The sequence below is a fragment of the Mytilus edulis genome, chromosome 12 (assembly GCF_963676685.1).
Source record: "Mytilus edulis chromosome 12, xbMytEdul2.2, whole genome shotgun sequence".
In the NCBI taxonomy this organism is placed as follows: Eukaryota; Metazoa; Mollusca; class Bivalvia; order Mytilida; family Mytilidae; genus Mytilus; species Mytilus edulis.
In genome coordinates, this window is record NC_092355.1 from 39,687,650 (window position 1) to 39,703,483 (window position 15,834).

General features: G+C 31.7%; 1 protein-coding gene across 1 annotated transcript; it reads left to right on the top strand.

Annotated features, from left to right (window-relative positions):
• Positions 1-12,344: 12,344 nt before the first annotated feature.
• LOC139498441 (hepatic lectin-like) lies at positions 12,345-15,409 on the top strand. Its single transcript, XM_071286825.1, has 4 exons — positions 12,345-12,481; positions 13,305-13,396; positions 14,153-14,240; positions 15,155-15,409. Exons 1-4 carry the CDS (start codon positions 12,430-12,432, stop codon positions 15,367-15,369), a joined length of 447 nt encoding a protein of 148 aa, XP_071142926.1. The 5' UTR covers positions 12,345-12,429; the 3' UTR covers positions 15,370-15,409.
• The last annotated feature ends 425 nt before the right edge of the window (positions 15,410-15,834 follow it).

The window sequence follows — 15,834 nt, forward strand, 5'->3', positions numbered from 1 at the left end:
GTGATATATGTGACACCGAAATCAATGCTAAATCAGTACATAGTGGTCTTAATAAAATGTCGGTGCTATTTAACGAAGCTTTCTTAGTGAGTCTACCCCCTGCAGAGGTATCAATCAAAGAACACATTTGTTGCGTTCAGATAAATGCTATAAATACCACAACTTACATGACTTAGTTCAGCTTTTGAATATGGATGGAAAATAAGGAATACCTCCAATATTCTAGTACTTTTGTTACAAGACATTGTTTGTAAATGCAAAGGTAAAACTATATGTAGCAAATCTTGTGTGTTGGGGTGCTATTATTGATTACATTTTTTTTTATTTAAGGAATGACTGTAATATTTTTTCTCTCTATGAAGAAATAACATAAAAAAAATTGGTGCACACTGAAAAACGCGCGTAGCGGGTTATTTAACAGTGTTCACTACATTTTTTATGTTATATCAAATAGACAGAAAAAATATTACAGTTATTTTTTATAATTATTATAAATTCCATTTTAAACCGTAGAAAACCATGAAAAACGTTGATGACGTCACGGTAACGTGACTAAATTATGTCTATGGGCTGGTAACAAAATACCATCAGCCAATCAGAAGACGCGTTACATCCAAAATTAAATTATTTGTCGTATGTATACAATTCTTCACTTTGAGTTATAAACCATGCGCATGATTGTTCTGTGGTTTTATGACAGTTTAACGATATGATTTGAGCAGACAAAGAACAGACACGTACTGCCAAGTTGGTTGATTCTTTTTTTGTATTTTTAAAGGACTAAACCAAGATATGCAAATACTTTACATTTATTATATCATTATATCATAAGAAATTAAACATTACCAGCCAGTCTGAAAAACATTCCCTTCGAATCAATGTTATATAAGATATTAACATAAATAGGGAGACGTGGTATGAGAACCAATGAGAAAACTCTCACTCCAACTCACAATGTGTAAAAAGTAAACAGTTATAGGTCAAAGTACGGTCAACACGGAGCTTCGGCTGACACCGAACAACAAGCTATAAAGGGCCCCGTGACTAGTATAAAATAATTCAAACCGGAAAACCGACGATCTATTTCATATTAAAAACGAAAAAGAAAAACACTTATGAACCACACCAACAAGCGACAACCACTGAACAACAGGTTCCTGTTGTTTTTATCTAATTGTCAATCAAGAAATATAATCGCATGGACAACTTCCGTACATACCTTTTACACACAAATTATTCTGAAAATGTATTATGTGTAGGAGTAATGGTATCTTATCGATATACAATAATCAAAATTGAAAGATTTCGCAATACAAATAGTGAACAACTAAAAATAACAATTGAACAATAAACAGAACGGACAACCTTTGTATTTTAGTGAAAATTGAGTAAATATACCCTTTAAACCAAATGTTATACCATATGTAAGTTCTTGTTTCATATAACTTAAATTCATTCTCGTTGTGAGATGTTTCATATGAGCAATCGTTTAATTAAAACTAAAAGGCAATAAATAGATACCTTCAAATGCACCAATTAGACACATAATTTAAATTTTCTAATTTTCTGATTTAATTTTCGATTAATTGTTCAATCATTTTGTTCTTTAGAATCATTACATATATATTGATAAATGTTTATATTTTTAAAATACGGAAATATAGCTGCATTTAAATGTCAAGTAATCTTTGTTGGTACTGGTCTTAAATTTGAAATATTTCGTAAGATTCCTGTTTAAAAAAATCAATGACACTAACGTTAATGTATAACTGTTCCGACTTTGCGAGTTTCTTGAGGTGAAGACTATTCGACACTACCGTAGTTATGCATGTACGCTACCAAGTGTAGTTAAACAGCACTACAGTTTGTGTCTAGAATAACTTTCATCGAATATTAAAGTACTTTAAGAATTGTTTTTGAAAATTCATAGAAATGCGCTGTTTATAATTATATACAAAACATGTTTTACTATTATGATTACATCTTAAATCATAGAACTATAAGATACTCAAGTAGTACACAAATTTGAAATAGAAGACACACATCATGTTTATGTATATTTTCAGTATTTCATAGCGCAAAACATGGTACAACTGCAAAACAGTTTTTATAAAATTTGACAAATTAGTAAATCCACTTGTATTTTTGTCTAGTTGATGAGTTAAACCTTTTTCAACTGATTTTTATAGTTCGTTCTTATGTGTACCGTTATACCACTGTCCCAGAGGGTTGGGATTCTGCTAACATGTTAAACTCAGCCATATTATGTATGTGCCTGTCCCAAGTCATGAGCCTGTAATTCATTGGTTGTCGTTTGTCTATGTGTTACATATTTGTTTTTCGCTCATTTTTTTGTACTCAAATGAGGCCTTAAGTTTTCTCGTTTGAATAGTTTTACATTGTAATTTAGGGGGTCGTTAATGGCTGACTATGGTGTATGGGCTTTGCTCATTGTTGAAGGTCGTACGGTGACCTATAATTGTTAATATCTGTGTCATTTTGACTTCTTGTGGAAAGTTGTCTCATTGGCAATCATGCAATATCTTCTTTTTTTTAATACTTTTACCAAAATAAATCGTCAAAAATATATCCCAAAAAAGGTTACGCCATGACGTCATCATTTTTTTTGTCATTTTTGACAATTTCAAATATGACGTCACTTGGCGTTGAGGTTTAAACATATTCGGATGTGTCTACATTTTGTGTTGCAAATGTCTGGTTATTAATGTATTTCAGTTGTTTCCTGTAATTAGTTAATATTTCAGTTCTATCATGTACAGCTTTTGTTTATTAATTTTATAAATTTACTGTTTGCAAAAGTATAAATTGTTCTAAATGATAAGTCTTTTGGTCCTCGATGCTGTTCGACTTTGTGGTTGTTTCAGCTTTCAAACTTTGTATCTGGGAATCACTAGTAGATCATGTGTGTATAAAATGCACTTCTGGCGTATTAAAATTTTCAACTTGTTGAGTTTTGTTGACTGTTGTTCGTGTGTTTCTTTGTCAATTGTATTCTCCAATTTATTTATATTGTAGTCCTGTGGTGTTGAGTTGTCATCGTAATGTTATATTTCACATGGCTATAAAAGGGGAGGTTTGGCATGCCACAAAACCAGGTTCAACCAGCCATTTTTTTCTTTAAAAATGTCCTGTACCAAGTCAGGAATATGGTCATTGTTATATTATAGTTCGTTTCCGTGTGTGTTACATTTTAACGTTGCGTCGTTTGTTTTCTCTTATTTTTGAGTGTAAATTCATATTGCGATAAGACGTGTCACGGTACTTGTCTATCCCAGATTCATGTATTTAGTTTTCATGTTATATTTGTTATTCTCGTGGGATTTTGTCTGTTGCTTGGTCCGTTTCTGTGTGTGTTACATTGTAGTGTTGTTTCGTTGTTCTCCTCTTATATTTAATGCATTTCCCTCAGTTTTAGTTTTTTACCCCGATTTTGTTTTTGTCCATGGATTTATGAGTTTGAACAGCGGTATACTACTGTTGCCTTTATTTACGCATAATGCACATATATACTTTCAAAAGTCAAAATACAAATGTATCGGGTTGTGCGGCATATTTTAACATAAGACCTTCTAAGAGTTTAGACTTATTCAAAAATTCTGTACTACACCTCTCTTCTCTTAGGTCTTCCTCAAAATTCAATTTTGTCGCTATGCAAGAGGTGCTTCTACTTGTAACATCTCTACGAGATGAAATATATAGATCATATATGAGAACCACACGTAGATAAACAAAACAAAATATCAAGGTATTTTATATATATATATCCCCAAAAGAGGTGTGGTTTGTGAAACAGCAGTATTTGCGATATACAACATACAACTGTAAAGTCATTTTCATTGCTGCACTGATAAGTGTATTGTTACAAGCTGTGTTATCAGACCACTTTCTCGGAAAAAGATAGAAATGAGTTATCATAAAACAGGCACATTATTATCCTCCTGTCCAAAGTCAAGATCCACTATTCAAGGATAGTAATTTGGATTACTTCCATAATTTTTTTCGTTACTGTTTTAGTATTAATCCACTAGTTATTTTTTCTTTTTAATTATTTTATCATAGCTTCATATAAAGTGATTAAATCTTTTTAAGTGAATATAACATGTATAATAATATTTAAATATAAATTGTCGATCGATCCACTATGACTATGAACACAAATTCCACAAGATCTAAAGTACACTTACATACGACATTTAATGTCTTTAAATTATGTTTTTATTTATTTACTTTCACATTCTTGTAATTCATTTTTGGAAGAAAAATCATATATATTTTCTTTTCTGTAAATATTAAAAATCCAAGCATCTTGGTCCCTAGTGTATTAGTTCGAGACAAAAAGTGAATATATTTCAACATGTATTCGAATCGATTAAAAGGTCTGAGAGATTTCTTGTTGTGTAGAAAAAGTGTATTTGCGGTACATCCATGTCATCATTATCTTCATTTTTAAAGTTATTTCTGTATCATTTTTTTTTCAATTGAAAGACTCGTAAAGTATTGTATATTTTGAATTATTGCATGCTCATATTAATATTATGTTGTAATTTATTGTTATTCGGAGCGGACTTCATAAGTATGGCTTACTTGTGTCCAATCCATATCATTTTACTTTGAGTAAATAAAATATGTTTAAACTTGTTCGATGTTAAAGTTAACACAGCAATATAAAAAATACACTTCTAACGCTATTTTCATCAAGTTATTCATATACCTGCAATATGTTCTTAATTATAACAAAGTTAAAAAGCTGTATGCCCAACGGAATCCTCGTATTGTTCAATTGTTGTTATTTTTGTAACATAACTAGGGACTTGTGCATTATGCTTCCTACCAAAACATAACTCCATCAATGACATTCTGAGTTCCCTGTTTCCTATTCCGTATATCAGCGGATTAACTGTAGAATTGAAATAAGCAAGAAACACGACAGGATACCAGTATACCGGATATCCGGAAGATATGCATTGTTCAATAACAGCAATGGTAAAAGGTGTCCATGATACTATGAAATAACCGACAGTTACTATCAATACACCGACAATTCTTAACTCTCGTATGTTCTTAGTGTTTTTCTGTTTACAGATTCGAAAGTTCCTACATCGAACTTCTTTTGCATGACGACAGGCTATTTTCAATATGGTTCCATAAAAGAAAGTCATTATTATACAAGTAACGCCAATAACTGTGAACACAAATGCAATGTAAGGACAGGAAAGTAGATCAAGCGTAGAGCATGATTGATCTGAGGAATTTCCGGTGGAAAATATGTCCGAAGTTGTAAAGGGTATTACGGACACACAAAGTGGAACAGTCCAAGCAAGGACAATTAATACGGCTACTTTATTACTTGTTATAATAATAACATAACGAAGTGGATACACAATTTTCACAAATCGTTCCAATGCAACAACCAGCAAATGAAGTATGGATACAAGTGGTATATATATCATCATGACCTGATGTGCTAAGCAACCATACCCAACAATAGCAAAGTTTGTCTGTACAGTATGGGCTACTTCTACAGGTGCTATTGTCGCTCCTAATAAGAAATCGCTGATTGATAGACTGGCAATGATAATGTTACTATTCGTGCGAAGACGTCGTTTACGAAATATAATCCAAACAAGTAGTCCGTTAGTTGAACAAGACGATATGCCAAGTACGACATAAGCAACATACATATAGGGAATTGTACTGTGAACCATGTTTATTTCTATTCTATTACCGTTGACTTTGGTTCAAGCGATTATCAAATCTGCACTATTTCTGGAAAATTGTTTGTGTGACAACTGTACAGCTGTTCCAGTAATTAAAGCACTGTGATTTGAAGATTAAAATGTGAGTTTCGGAATACCTGTTTAATATTTCACTAGTTTCTATTTAATGTTTTCCATATGTGTTCAGAGTATGGAAGAAAACTTGCACTTCCTTGTAACAATGAAACGGATATAAAAGCTAGTGATTAGTATTAAGTTCACTGTAAGTTATTATTTTGTAATAACGACCCATAGTTTAACGCGTTCCATTCAAGGATTCCTCATCTACGTTGCAAAATTACATTTTATATGGTCTTTAATTTTAATCCATGATAGTGAAAGAATATTCAACAGAATGCATTTCAAATGTCACATCCAATTAATCCCTTTTAAAAATATCATGTCAGTTTGAAACATTTACGTAAGCAAAATATTACAATAGAGGTTCCTGGAGGCATTATATTCTTATTTATTTTAATGTCAAATGGCATGTTCACAAATTTATTATAAATTTCTTCATGTTTTTTATCCGGAAATAAACAACATTGTATAGATTTTTAATTGAAAATGCCTGTGTTTTGAAATGTTATTCTTCTTTTTGCTTAATCTATTCGTGTAGAACGATTGTGGTAATATTTTACCACTAAACACATTACTTAGTTTTATATTTGTAATAATAAAAGGTTTTGAAATTATCAGACGTTTAAAAAATATGTTATATATCCATATTAATTAATAGTTGCCTAGGTGTTTTTATAATTATTTTCGTAAAATCCCGAGAATACATTATTGTTATCAGTAGTTTTTTGTCCTCGTTATGATTCAGACAGAATAGCTATTGCAAAATGACAAAAAAAGGGAAAGAATTGACATCAAAACATGAGCACAAACACAAAAGTATTAAACAACATAAATCTAGCTGTGAAAGCGGAGATGGGTCTTGTTGCTTCAGTCGGGTAAGGAGTTGCTCCTTTACGAACGACGCAAACCGTTTCATGCAATTGAAACAAAATTGAGAATGGAAATTGGGAATGTGTCAAAGAGACAACAACCCGACCATATAACATACAACAACAGAAGGTCACCAATTGGTTTTCAATGCAGCGAGAAATTACCGCACCCGGAGGCGTCCTTCAGTTGGCCCCTAAATAAATATATATACTGGTTCAGTGATAATAAACGCCATACTAAACTCCAAATTATACACACGAAACTAAAGTAAAAAATAATACAAGACTGACAAAGACCAGAGGCTCCTGACTTGGGACAGGCGCAAAAATGTTGCAGGGTTAAACATGTTTATGAGATCTCAACCCTCCCCCGAAACCTCTAGCCAATGTAGAAAAGTAAACGCATAACAATACGCACATTAAAATTCAGTTCAAGAGAAGTCCGAAAACATTTCAACCAGAAAACACACACAGTCAAATTTTTTTTTTTCTAAAAGGAGGTTTGTTATACCCTAATCATGTCAGCAAACCACACTAAAATCTTTTAAAAAAAACATATGAATCAAACGACCGGTCTTAAAATAGACATATCCTCGAACCCTAGGTTATATATTTCTTTATTGTTTTTACGTGTTCTATTAAAAAAATTCCAAGCAAGCGATTTCAATAAATAATGAACGGAAATTTGTTAACAGAGAGATAATGAAACTTGTATACCTTTGAATGCAGGTATTTCCTTTCAACATCACGTACGCAGCTTCTTGTACTCATCATCTACCATACCATATAAACGGTAATTACATATTTTTCTATGTTTTACAGCCTTGATTATCAGAAACATTAGCTATATATATAGCACGTTAAACAGTCGTTTACATGCAGCAGATTGACCAAAATTAAATATTAGCTACGCTTGGTTTTTATATTATTTATCTTATTGATACTGTCTTTTTTATACTATGATTTATTAAATTGAAAACCAAAATTAGCTTTTGACTAAGAACGGCCTCCTTGAAAACAAATAAAGTATAGATTTTCATTACACAATTGTTCATTTCCATATAAAGTAGCAAATAAACTTATACATGGAATTATATTTTAGAACATCCGTTTCTATATACAAATTTATGTATCTCTCTTAAATATGTTCATTGACCCCCCCCCCCCACCCCACCCCACCCCCTAAACAGATTTGTCAATTAGTATTTACCAGTCAAATGTGTGCATTATTTTTCCTCCACATAAAAGAGGGACGAAAGATACCAAAGGGACAGTCAAACTCATAAATCTAAAACAAACTGACAACGCCATGGATAAAAATGAAAAAAAGACAAACAAACAACAGCACACATGACACAACAAAGAAAACTAAAGAATAAACAACACGAACCCCACCAAAAAACTAGGGGTGATCTCATGTGCTCTGGAAGGGTAAACAGATCTTGCTCCACATGTGGCACCCGTCGTGTTGCTTATGTGATAACAAATCCGGTAAATAGTCTAATTCGGTAAGGTATCCACTTTTGTGACAACTAAAATACTCAAAAAGTTCAGTATTTATATGTCAAATGCGATCTCAAACATTTTTACGGTAACCAAAACACAATTGAAAACATCAACAAAAATGACAAAAAAACAAAACCGAGAATTAGGACACCAACACATACGTAATCTCGGTTATGAATCACAAAACATTAAATGCAATGCATATTGTAATAATAGAGCCACGTTCTATAAACTATAAAGAACCTTTGCATGAACAATTTGTTGGGTTTTGTCCAGGCAAAATCTAGGCCTTATACAAGTATACATATCTTCAAGTCGCATATTAGTAATTATAAATAGTGTGCTAGTGACCTAATACGGTATATATGGGGTCAGTAAATTGCATATGAAATTTACTGACCCCATATATACCGTATTACGTCACTAGCACACTATGTAACGAATTTTCGCATCGAAATTCTTAACATGTGAAATTTAGACAAGTGACTTATCAAAATGAGGAAATCTTCAATACTGTTAGCATTAAGAAACTACGTCCATTGGTCCTACAAAACAGATGCCAGCAATAACAACGTTTTAGTTTTAAATATGTTTTATGAATTTATTTCAATCTTAATCATCAATTTCTTTGTCTGTTAAAACCTTTAAGATTTTTTCCCAGTACCGTTTTGTTTTTATAAAGGGACGTAACACCACTACTAACCGTGTATGAAATAAGCCCCGCCTCCCTACTAACCTAATATGAAATATACACGGTTTCCAAGCGGACCCTTTTAACCAATCATATTCCTAGAAATGTATAGGAAGTAAGTTAATGATACATCCATGTCTCACGTTACTTCAAAATCTACTTCTGTATTTATTTTCTATATTTCTTGTCCTGGATATTCATAAAATATTTGCCACTTGACATCACGCGAGCAATATCTAATCACCTGTCAACAGTTGTATCATTAAAAGCATTCAGACGACAACATATATGTAGAAAAATCCGGAAATTCCAAATGTTTAACCTTTGTTTCTTATTATAACAATATGCGTGCTGTGTTTATTATGGTTTTATAGCCATTAAATAGTTTCCTATATCTTACTTAAACCGTCTTTGAAAAGTTCTTTTAGAGACACAGAAATCAATTAATGATCTTAACATATATAACTCAATTACACTCTAAGCTTTGAAAAGGAATTGTTTTGATACCAAATTCAGACAAAAATCAGAAAATGATTTCCGTTCCTATTTGAGCGATAAGCCTATGCGTGTGGTGGTTTATTATATTCATGTATATTAGTTCAATGCCATGTCAATTACCTTGTAAAATTTTAAGGAGAAATAACATATTAATGCAATGTTATGTTGAAAAATCCAAAACAAAATCCCCATGTAGGTGATTAAAACTTAGAGTTCATTATAAAGCAGGTAATGTTGATTCATTAGCGAAACTCATTAACGAAAAATAGATAAACATAATGTAAACAAAATTATCCATGATATAAATAATGCCCATGTGGCAAAATTTAGGGTACTTTGTTAATTTGCATAGAGGTCATTTTGCTTTATCATGACGGCAGCCATTACAATAGGATTATCATATAAGGGAATACGTTGATATGATAGGTCGAAGGAACTTCCGGTAGTTGATCTTGACGTTTACGTTATTTTTCGATAGACAACGTTGACCGAATTTCTTTTCGTAACCAATGTAAACAAGATGACGGCAATAAAAACACCGACGTCACCATTTTTTTTTCACTGCATGTTAATCGTTAAATAAAATAATACAAAAACATTCGTTTGAATGATAATAAGAGTTTTTGCAGTTTATTTTTTATCAGATAGCAAATTTCATTGAGTACATATATGTTTGCGTTTACCACCAAATATATTCATGCGCCAGGCCTATTCAATGCCATGTATAAACAATTTACGTTTGATAGAGGTAACGAGTGTGGAAAAATATATTCCTTATCTCCAATTTTAAAGGAGAACTTTTAAAATATGTTTGTGAGTGACTTAGTCCAGTTTATACACCAATAAATTCCTTTAAATATGCGTTCAATCCTTTAATATGCCCCATAAATAAATAAAAAATGCCAATATGCCAATTCCTATATCAAATATAGGCTTCTGTCCGTGTACAAATGAACATGGTCTACTTTGAAATTTTTCGGCCTTTTAAGTATGAAAATCGGAAGCGTAACCAGGTGGTAACCGTAGTATAAATGGTATATAAAATGACGAAAAATCGTAAAATAGCAAGATTCAAAACACAAATTAAGATGCAAGAAGATGTTGTTGATGATTTGTCTGCATATAGGGAAACACCGTGTAGGTTGAATTTTTAAGTTAAATGACTTTTAGCTTAGCTACTTTCTTAAGTTTTCGACCAAATTCTTTCAAAATCATGATGATTTTAACCTTTCCAATTCGTAAAAAGTCAAATTTTAGCATTTGCCTTTATAATTACACAACATTTTTGTAAATATTCTCTAAAGGAAGTTTTCAAAGACACGTTAGTTTTAGATCCATGACGGAAAAGGACTGGAATATCCGCAAATTTGATATAATTTATATTTTTCATCTTAAACTAAGGTATGTAATTCAATCAAAAGGGCCAAAGTCACGTGGCATACATCATGTTAATAAAGAACCTTTGACTTTGCCATATGATGTCACTGATGATTTAAGTTTCTAGATTAATTCTAAAGTGAAATATAATTCGTCTGAAAGTATTCATCAATAACAATGCAAAAATCTAGGCGGGGAGGGGGAATTAACATAGAAAGCAATACTAACATAATTAATTTTGATTCCAAAATATTCAAATTATTTTTCACAACAGTTGCACTTTCTCGTTGACATGCTCATATTAATGGAATCTGTCATGCTGTAAATCATGAGTTTAACTGCAAATGTGTAGTTATTTTAACTGAATGCTATGACAGAATATATTTAAATAGGTTTAAAGGTCGGTTGGTGATCCTCCAACGACTGTTTTTCCACATTTCAATTGAAAATCGCGTAAAAAAATCCCAAAACTGGCCAGGGTTCTTTTTTCCACAATACCCAAAATAAACCTGCTCTTTTTACACTGTGCGATTCAAAACAAACTATTTCTGCTTGGGGTTTCTATGGAAAAACGATGTATGAGAGTCTTGATAGTGGATAGAGAAAAGAATTTTGGACATGAAATTAGAATTTAAAGAATAAAAAAATAAATATTCTTCATTTGGACACCACATCTAAAGGACAGAATGGAAAAAAAAGAAACCCAAAGTTTAAAAAAGGGACGAGTTAAATGCCCATAACTTCTATAAAACTATGAAATTACGATGAGTTAAAGCAAATTGTGTTGATGCCCTATTGAAATAAGAAGGTGTGGTATGAATGCTAATGAAACAACTCTCCACCAATGAGCACCGATGAGACCAAATCACACAGATATTATAAGTAATATGATTCGCTACTGACCCCCTAAGGATCCATAGAGGGTTAGTAAGATCCGTAGAGGTTGAGGCCCGCACGCTGATCTTTTTCTGCTACGTTTTGTTGAAAAATAAACAATGAAACACGACAACATTAATAGATGACGTCACCATTATGCGTCATGAACCCCCTATGAAATTTACTAACCCACCACGTGCCGGCGTAAAACCAATCATATTGTGATAATTTACCCGCGGTGCGAGAATAACAAATATAGATCACATACCGTACTACCGTATGTGCGTCATTTTCAAAATCCATTTGAAATGGATATTTTAGATAGAAATTATTATAGTGAAAATATTTTTATCAACTCAATACAGTTTTGAATTTTCTAATGAAATCCTAATAATTCATATGAACAAATTTAAAATATGCAATCTAGATAAATTTGGGAAGGTTTATTTTACTAATTTTATTCGATGTATTTCTTATTAAAAGGATAACTAGCTAATACTCTTACAGTATACATGGTATAACCTCTGATAATTTGGTGCAAGGTGAAGGAAAAATTTGTATGAAAATTTTGAATTTTAGTATATCAATATAAAACGTAATATATTTTTCTATTTTTTTACAACGCAATTGTCAATTTTCAATTAGTGGCCTTCAATGTATCGGAAGCGTCCTTTTTTAAAACATATTTAACACATCCGTCATTTGACACGACCTTAATATTTTGGTTTAAACTGTCAACGCTCTAGCTGCTAGGATGGATTCAGCAAAGATTGTTACTCTGTTTCTAATGATATCGTTTTTTAGAGGTTTGTAATCATTACATTTATAAATTTAGAAATATTTTTAGGCATTATATTACTACTAACAGAGTAGCTTTGGAAAACCACATCTTTCCTAAATTGTTATAATTAGTCTCGTGTGTGTGTCCGTAGTTCAACATTCGAAATTATAAATACGTACATGCAAAAAATCCGAATTTACGGTACATGGATTTTTTTAATTCATCAAACTTGTATATGTATATTTTAATTTTAAGTTAAAAAATACATCTTGAACATTACACATTTGTTTTGTATACCGTTGATTTAGTGCTGTCCGTTGGTAACAATTTTCTTTGATTGTATGGATATAATAACAGTAAATTATTTTACAAAACTGAATTACCCAAAACAACTTTTTTTAAGAAAGTGATCTGTAACGAACTAGTATTTGAAACACACCTTCGAACAATGACATAAATAAGGTTACATCATACTTATACATTTAAAATTAAATGAATGAAACAAAAAAGTTGATACTTCTTAATTACGTAAGCGTCTGTAAGTAAAACTATTGAAAGTTATTAACAGCAAAATGAAAATATGAGTATAAACATTGTGCGTCAGGAACGCCCAAAGCCAACCAACTGAATGTCAGTAATGTAAAAGACACGTTAGAACTTTGATTATTTCTAACAGGTGGTATACTCTGTTTATTTAAAGTACGCATGTATTCATCAAAAGAGAGACATAAGATACCAGAGAGACAGTTAAACTGATAGATTGAAAATAAACTGACAACGCCATGGCTAAAATATCTATGTCATTTCATTACTATATCTGAATGAATATCAGAACTTCTCATTTGCAGGTGGTTTAAGCAGGTGCGATATTGGTTGGGTTTATGAAAATCAGTCATGTTACTACTTCAGTCGATTTGCTACAAACTTTTACACGGCATTGGTAGGTGTTCATTGGTTTTAAAAAATATCGTTTTGGTTTATCAAAACATTTTCTCCCTAAGAGCAGAGTCATGTCCAAAATAATGATTACCACTACAACAGCAAAAGTGAAATATTGTAAAGACAGGCATTAACCATTATCATATATCGAATATGTTCCAGAAGGTCAAATTCAATGATTATATTGAAGAAATGGATTCATTTTCATTAAACCATGGGTTGGGCATTTTTATTCGCCTATTGTAATATAAATGCCAAATCCATAGTTAAATAAAAGCAAATCTACTGCTGCCATTAACTATTTTGATTATGATAGGGAAACTGTGGAAATTTTATAACCATGAAAGCCCACGATACTGGTTTGACCCGTTATACCCACCATATATGAAGCTGAACTTCTGTTTTTTTTTTTTTGTGTGGACGAGTATTGTTTTGTATTGTAAAATATTTATTTGACAGAGAAAACGAATAATTATTTAGACATCATTAACACATCAATGTTTTGTGTTAGAATAGAAAAAAAACGTATTGTATTTGAAGCTTGACCTACGTAACACGTGGGTTATGCTGTCATAAATCGAGTTAACCTGGTCGTATAAATAAGGTTGGTGTAACAGAGAACAACCATTTGCATGTATGATTTCGTTTTCGATAAAAATAGATATACTGTGAGTATATTAGTTTATGATATATAGGTCGTAATATTAAAATTGTCATCAATGTTTATATATCATTGTGGTACTTTTGTTTTTGTTAGAGTTTTTGTAAAACTATTGGTGGGAAATTGATTGAGATCGACAGTCAATCCGAATGGAACATGATAAAAAGACATGCACAGGGAAGACGTAAGTATACATTTAAAAAATAAATAAAAATCAAGAACTTAAAATTGATACTATACGTCTGAAGAGCAAAATAAGCTTAAAATATTGATAGGTCATGTAGCTCCTTTTTCGCGATATTTGATTTTTCAAATATGGCGGGAAAAGGCTGACTCGGACTTAAAAATTTAAAAATCGAATACTGTTATGGAATTTGTTTTGCTATACCTTTATGCAGATCATTATCAAAAATAATCTTTAGTTGTGAAAATGAGAAGCTTGTTGTTTGAAGCATTGTTCATATAGGTGGTTTGGTTTAGACACTGAAAAACAGAGAAATTTTATAAAGATATCTTCTATTGAAACATACGTATAAATATATAGAAGCTTTAATCTGAAAGCACTTGAATAAGTGTGTTAGTTCTTCTATAAATACCAAGTTTTACATGATATACTTGAAATAAATAAAATAAACGTTCAATTGTAAAAAGATATAAACATTTGAAAACCTTTTCAATAAATAGAATTCAACACGTCAAGGTAAAACGACTGAGCGACAAACAGTATTGGCGCAATTGCGCAGTTATGCATTATATAATGGCAAATGGTTCCTTGTGCAGAAGATAATGGTACTATTAATTGGAATTTCCGCCAATTTACAAGACTATACAGTGACAATTTAAACCATCCGTGTAATAATCGGTCAGAACATATACTTTAAATTCAATCCTTTTGTAGAAACATGCTATGCTCTCAGTTCGTATAATATTTCTTTAAGGAGTCCATTGGTGAACTGTTACAAAGTTGATGTTCCCATTGTGAACAGGCACGACATATTGGCCATTGGAAGTTACAAAATCAACTGTCAAACATAACTGACAGTTTTCATTCATTGTTTCTTGTATTAGTGTTACAAAATTTGATTGATCTTTTTGTAGGTTTTCCCGACTTTTATATCGGAGTGACCGACTTATTCAGCGAAGGGGATTGGCAAAAGGCGACAACACTGGGAAGACAAACTTTCCTACAATGGTCAAATAGGCAACCTGATAATTCGCACAATAATCAGCATTGTGTTCAAGTGTATGCTTCATCAATGAAATTTGATGACCTTTGGTGTCATTATGATCGCCATTTTATCTGCGAGAAATAAAGTGTTAATTCACTACTAAAGAATTGACAATAATATGAAAGTTTTCTATAATAAGCATCTTATGACGCCATTTGACCAACGTAATCTGTAATTGTCAATGTATCAACAACAAATAGAAGTTTTTAACGACCTTGACTGGCTATACAGCCCTTGCACGGTCGGTCAAAATGCATTAACAAATAATTTGTGAGGTGTTTAAACTCCAGACATAAGGGACTTTAACCAGATTTTACACTTTTTTCATTTTTGTGTTTTGAATCCTGTTCAGCATTGTTATTGACTTGATAATCAGAATTATTCTATTTTGATTTGTTCACGTCTTTATGACGTCATTTTCTAGATAGAAGGCGTGCCTGTATCCCTGCTCTATTCAAGTTTCAATCACTTTCAGAATCGTCATTCTGCATGGTAGTTTTAAAATAATTTATGTTCCGTAAGTTCATTTGTACGTTGTTCTTATTCCTA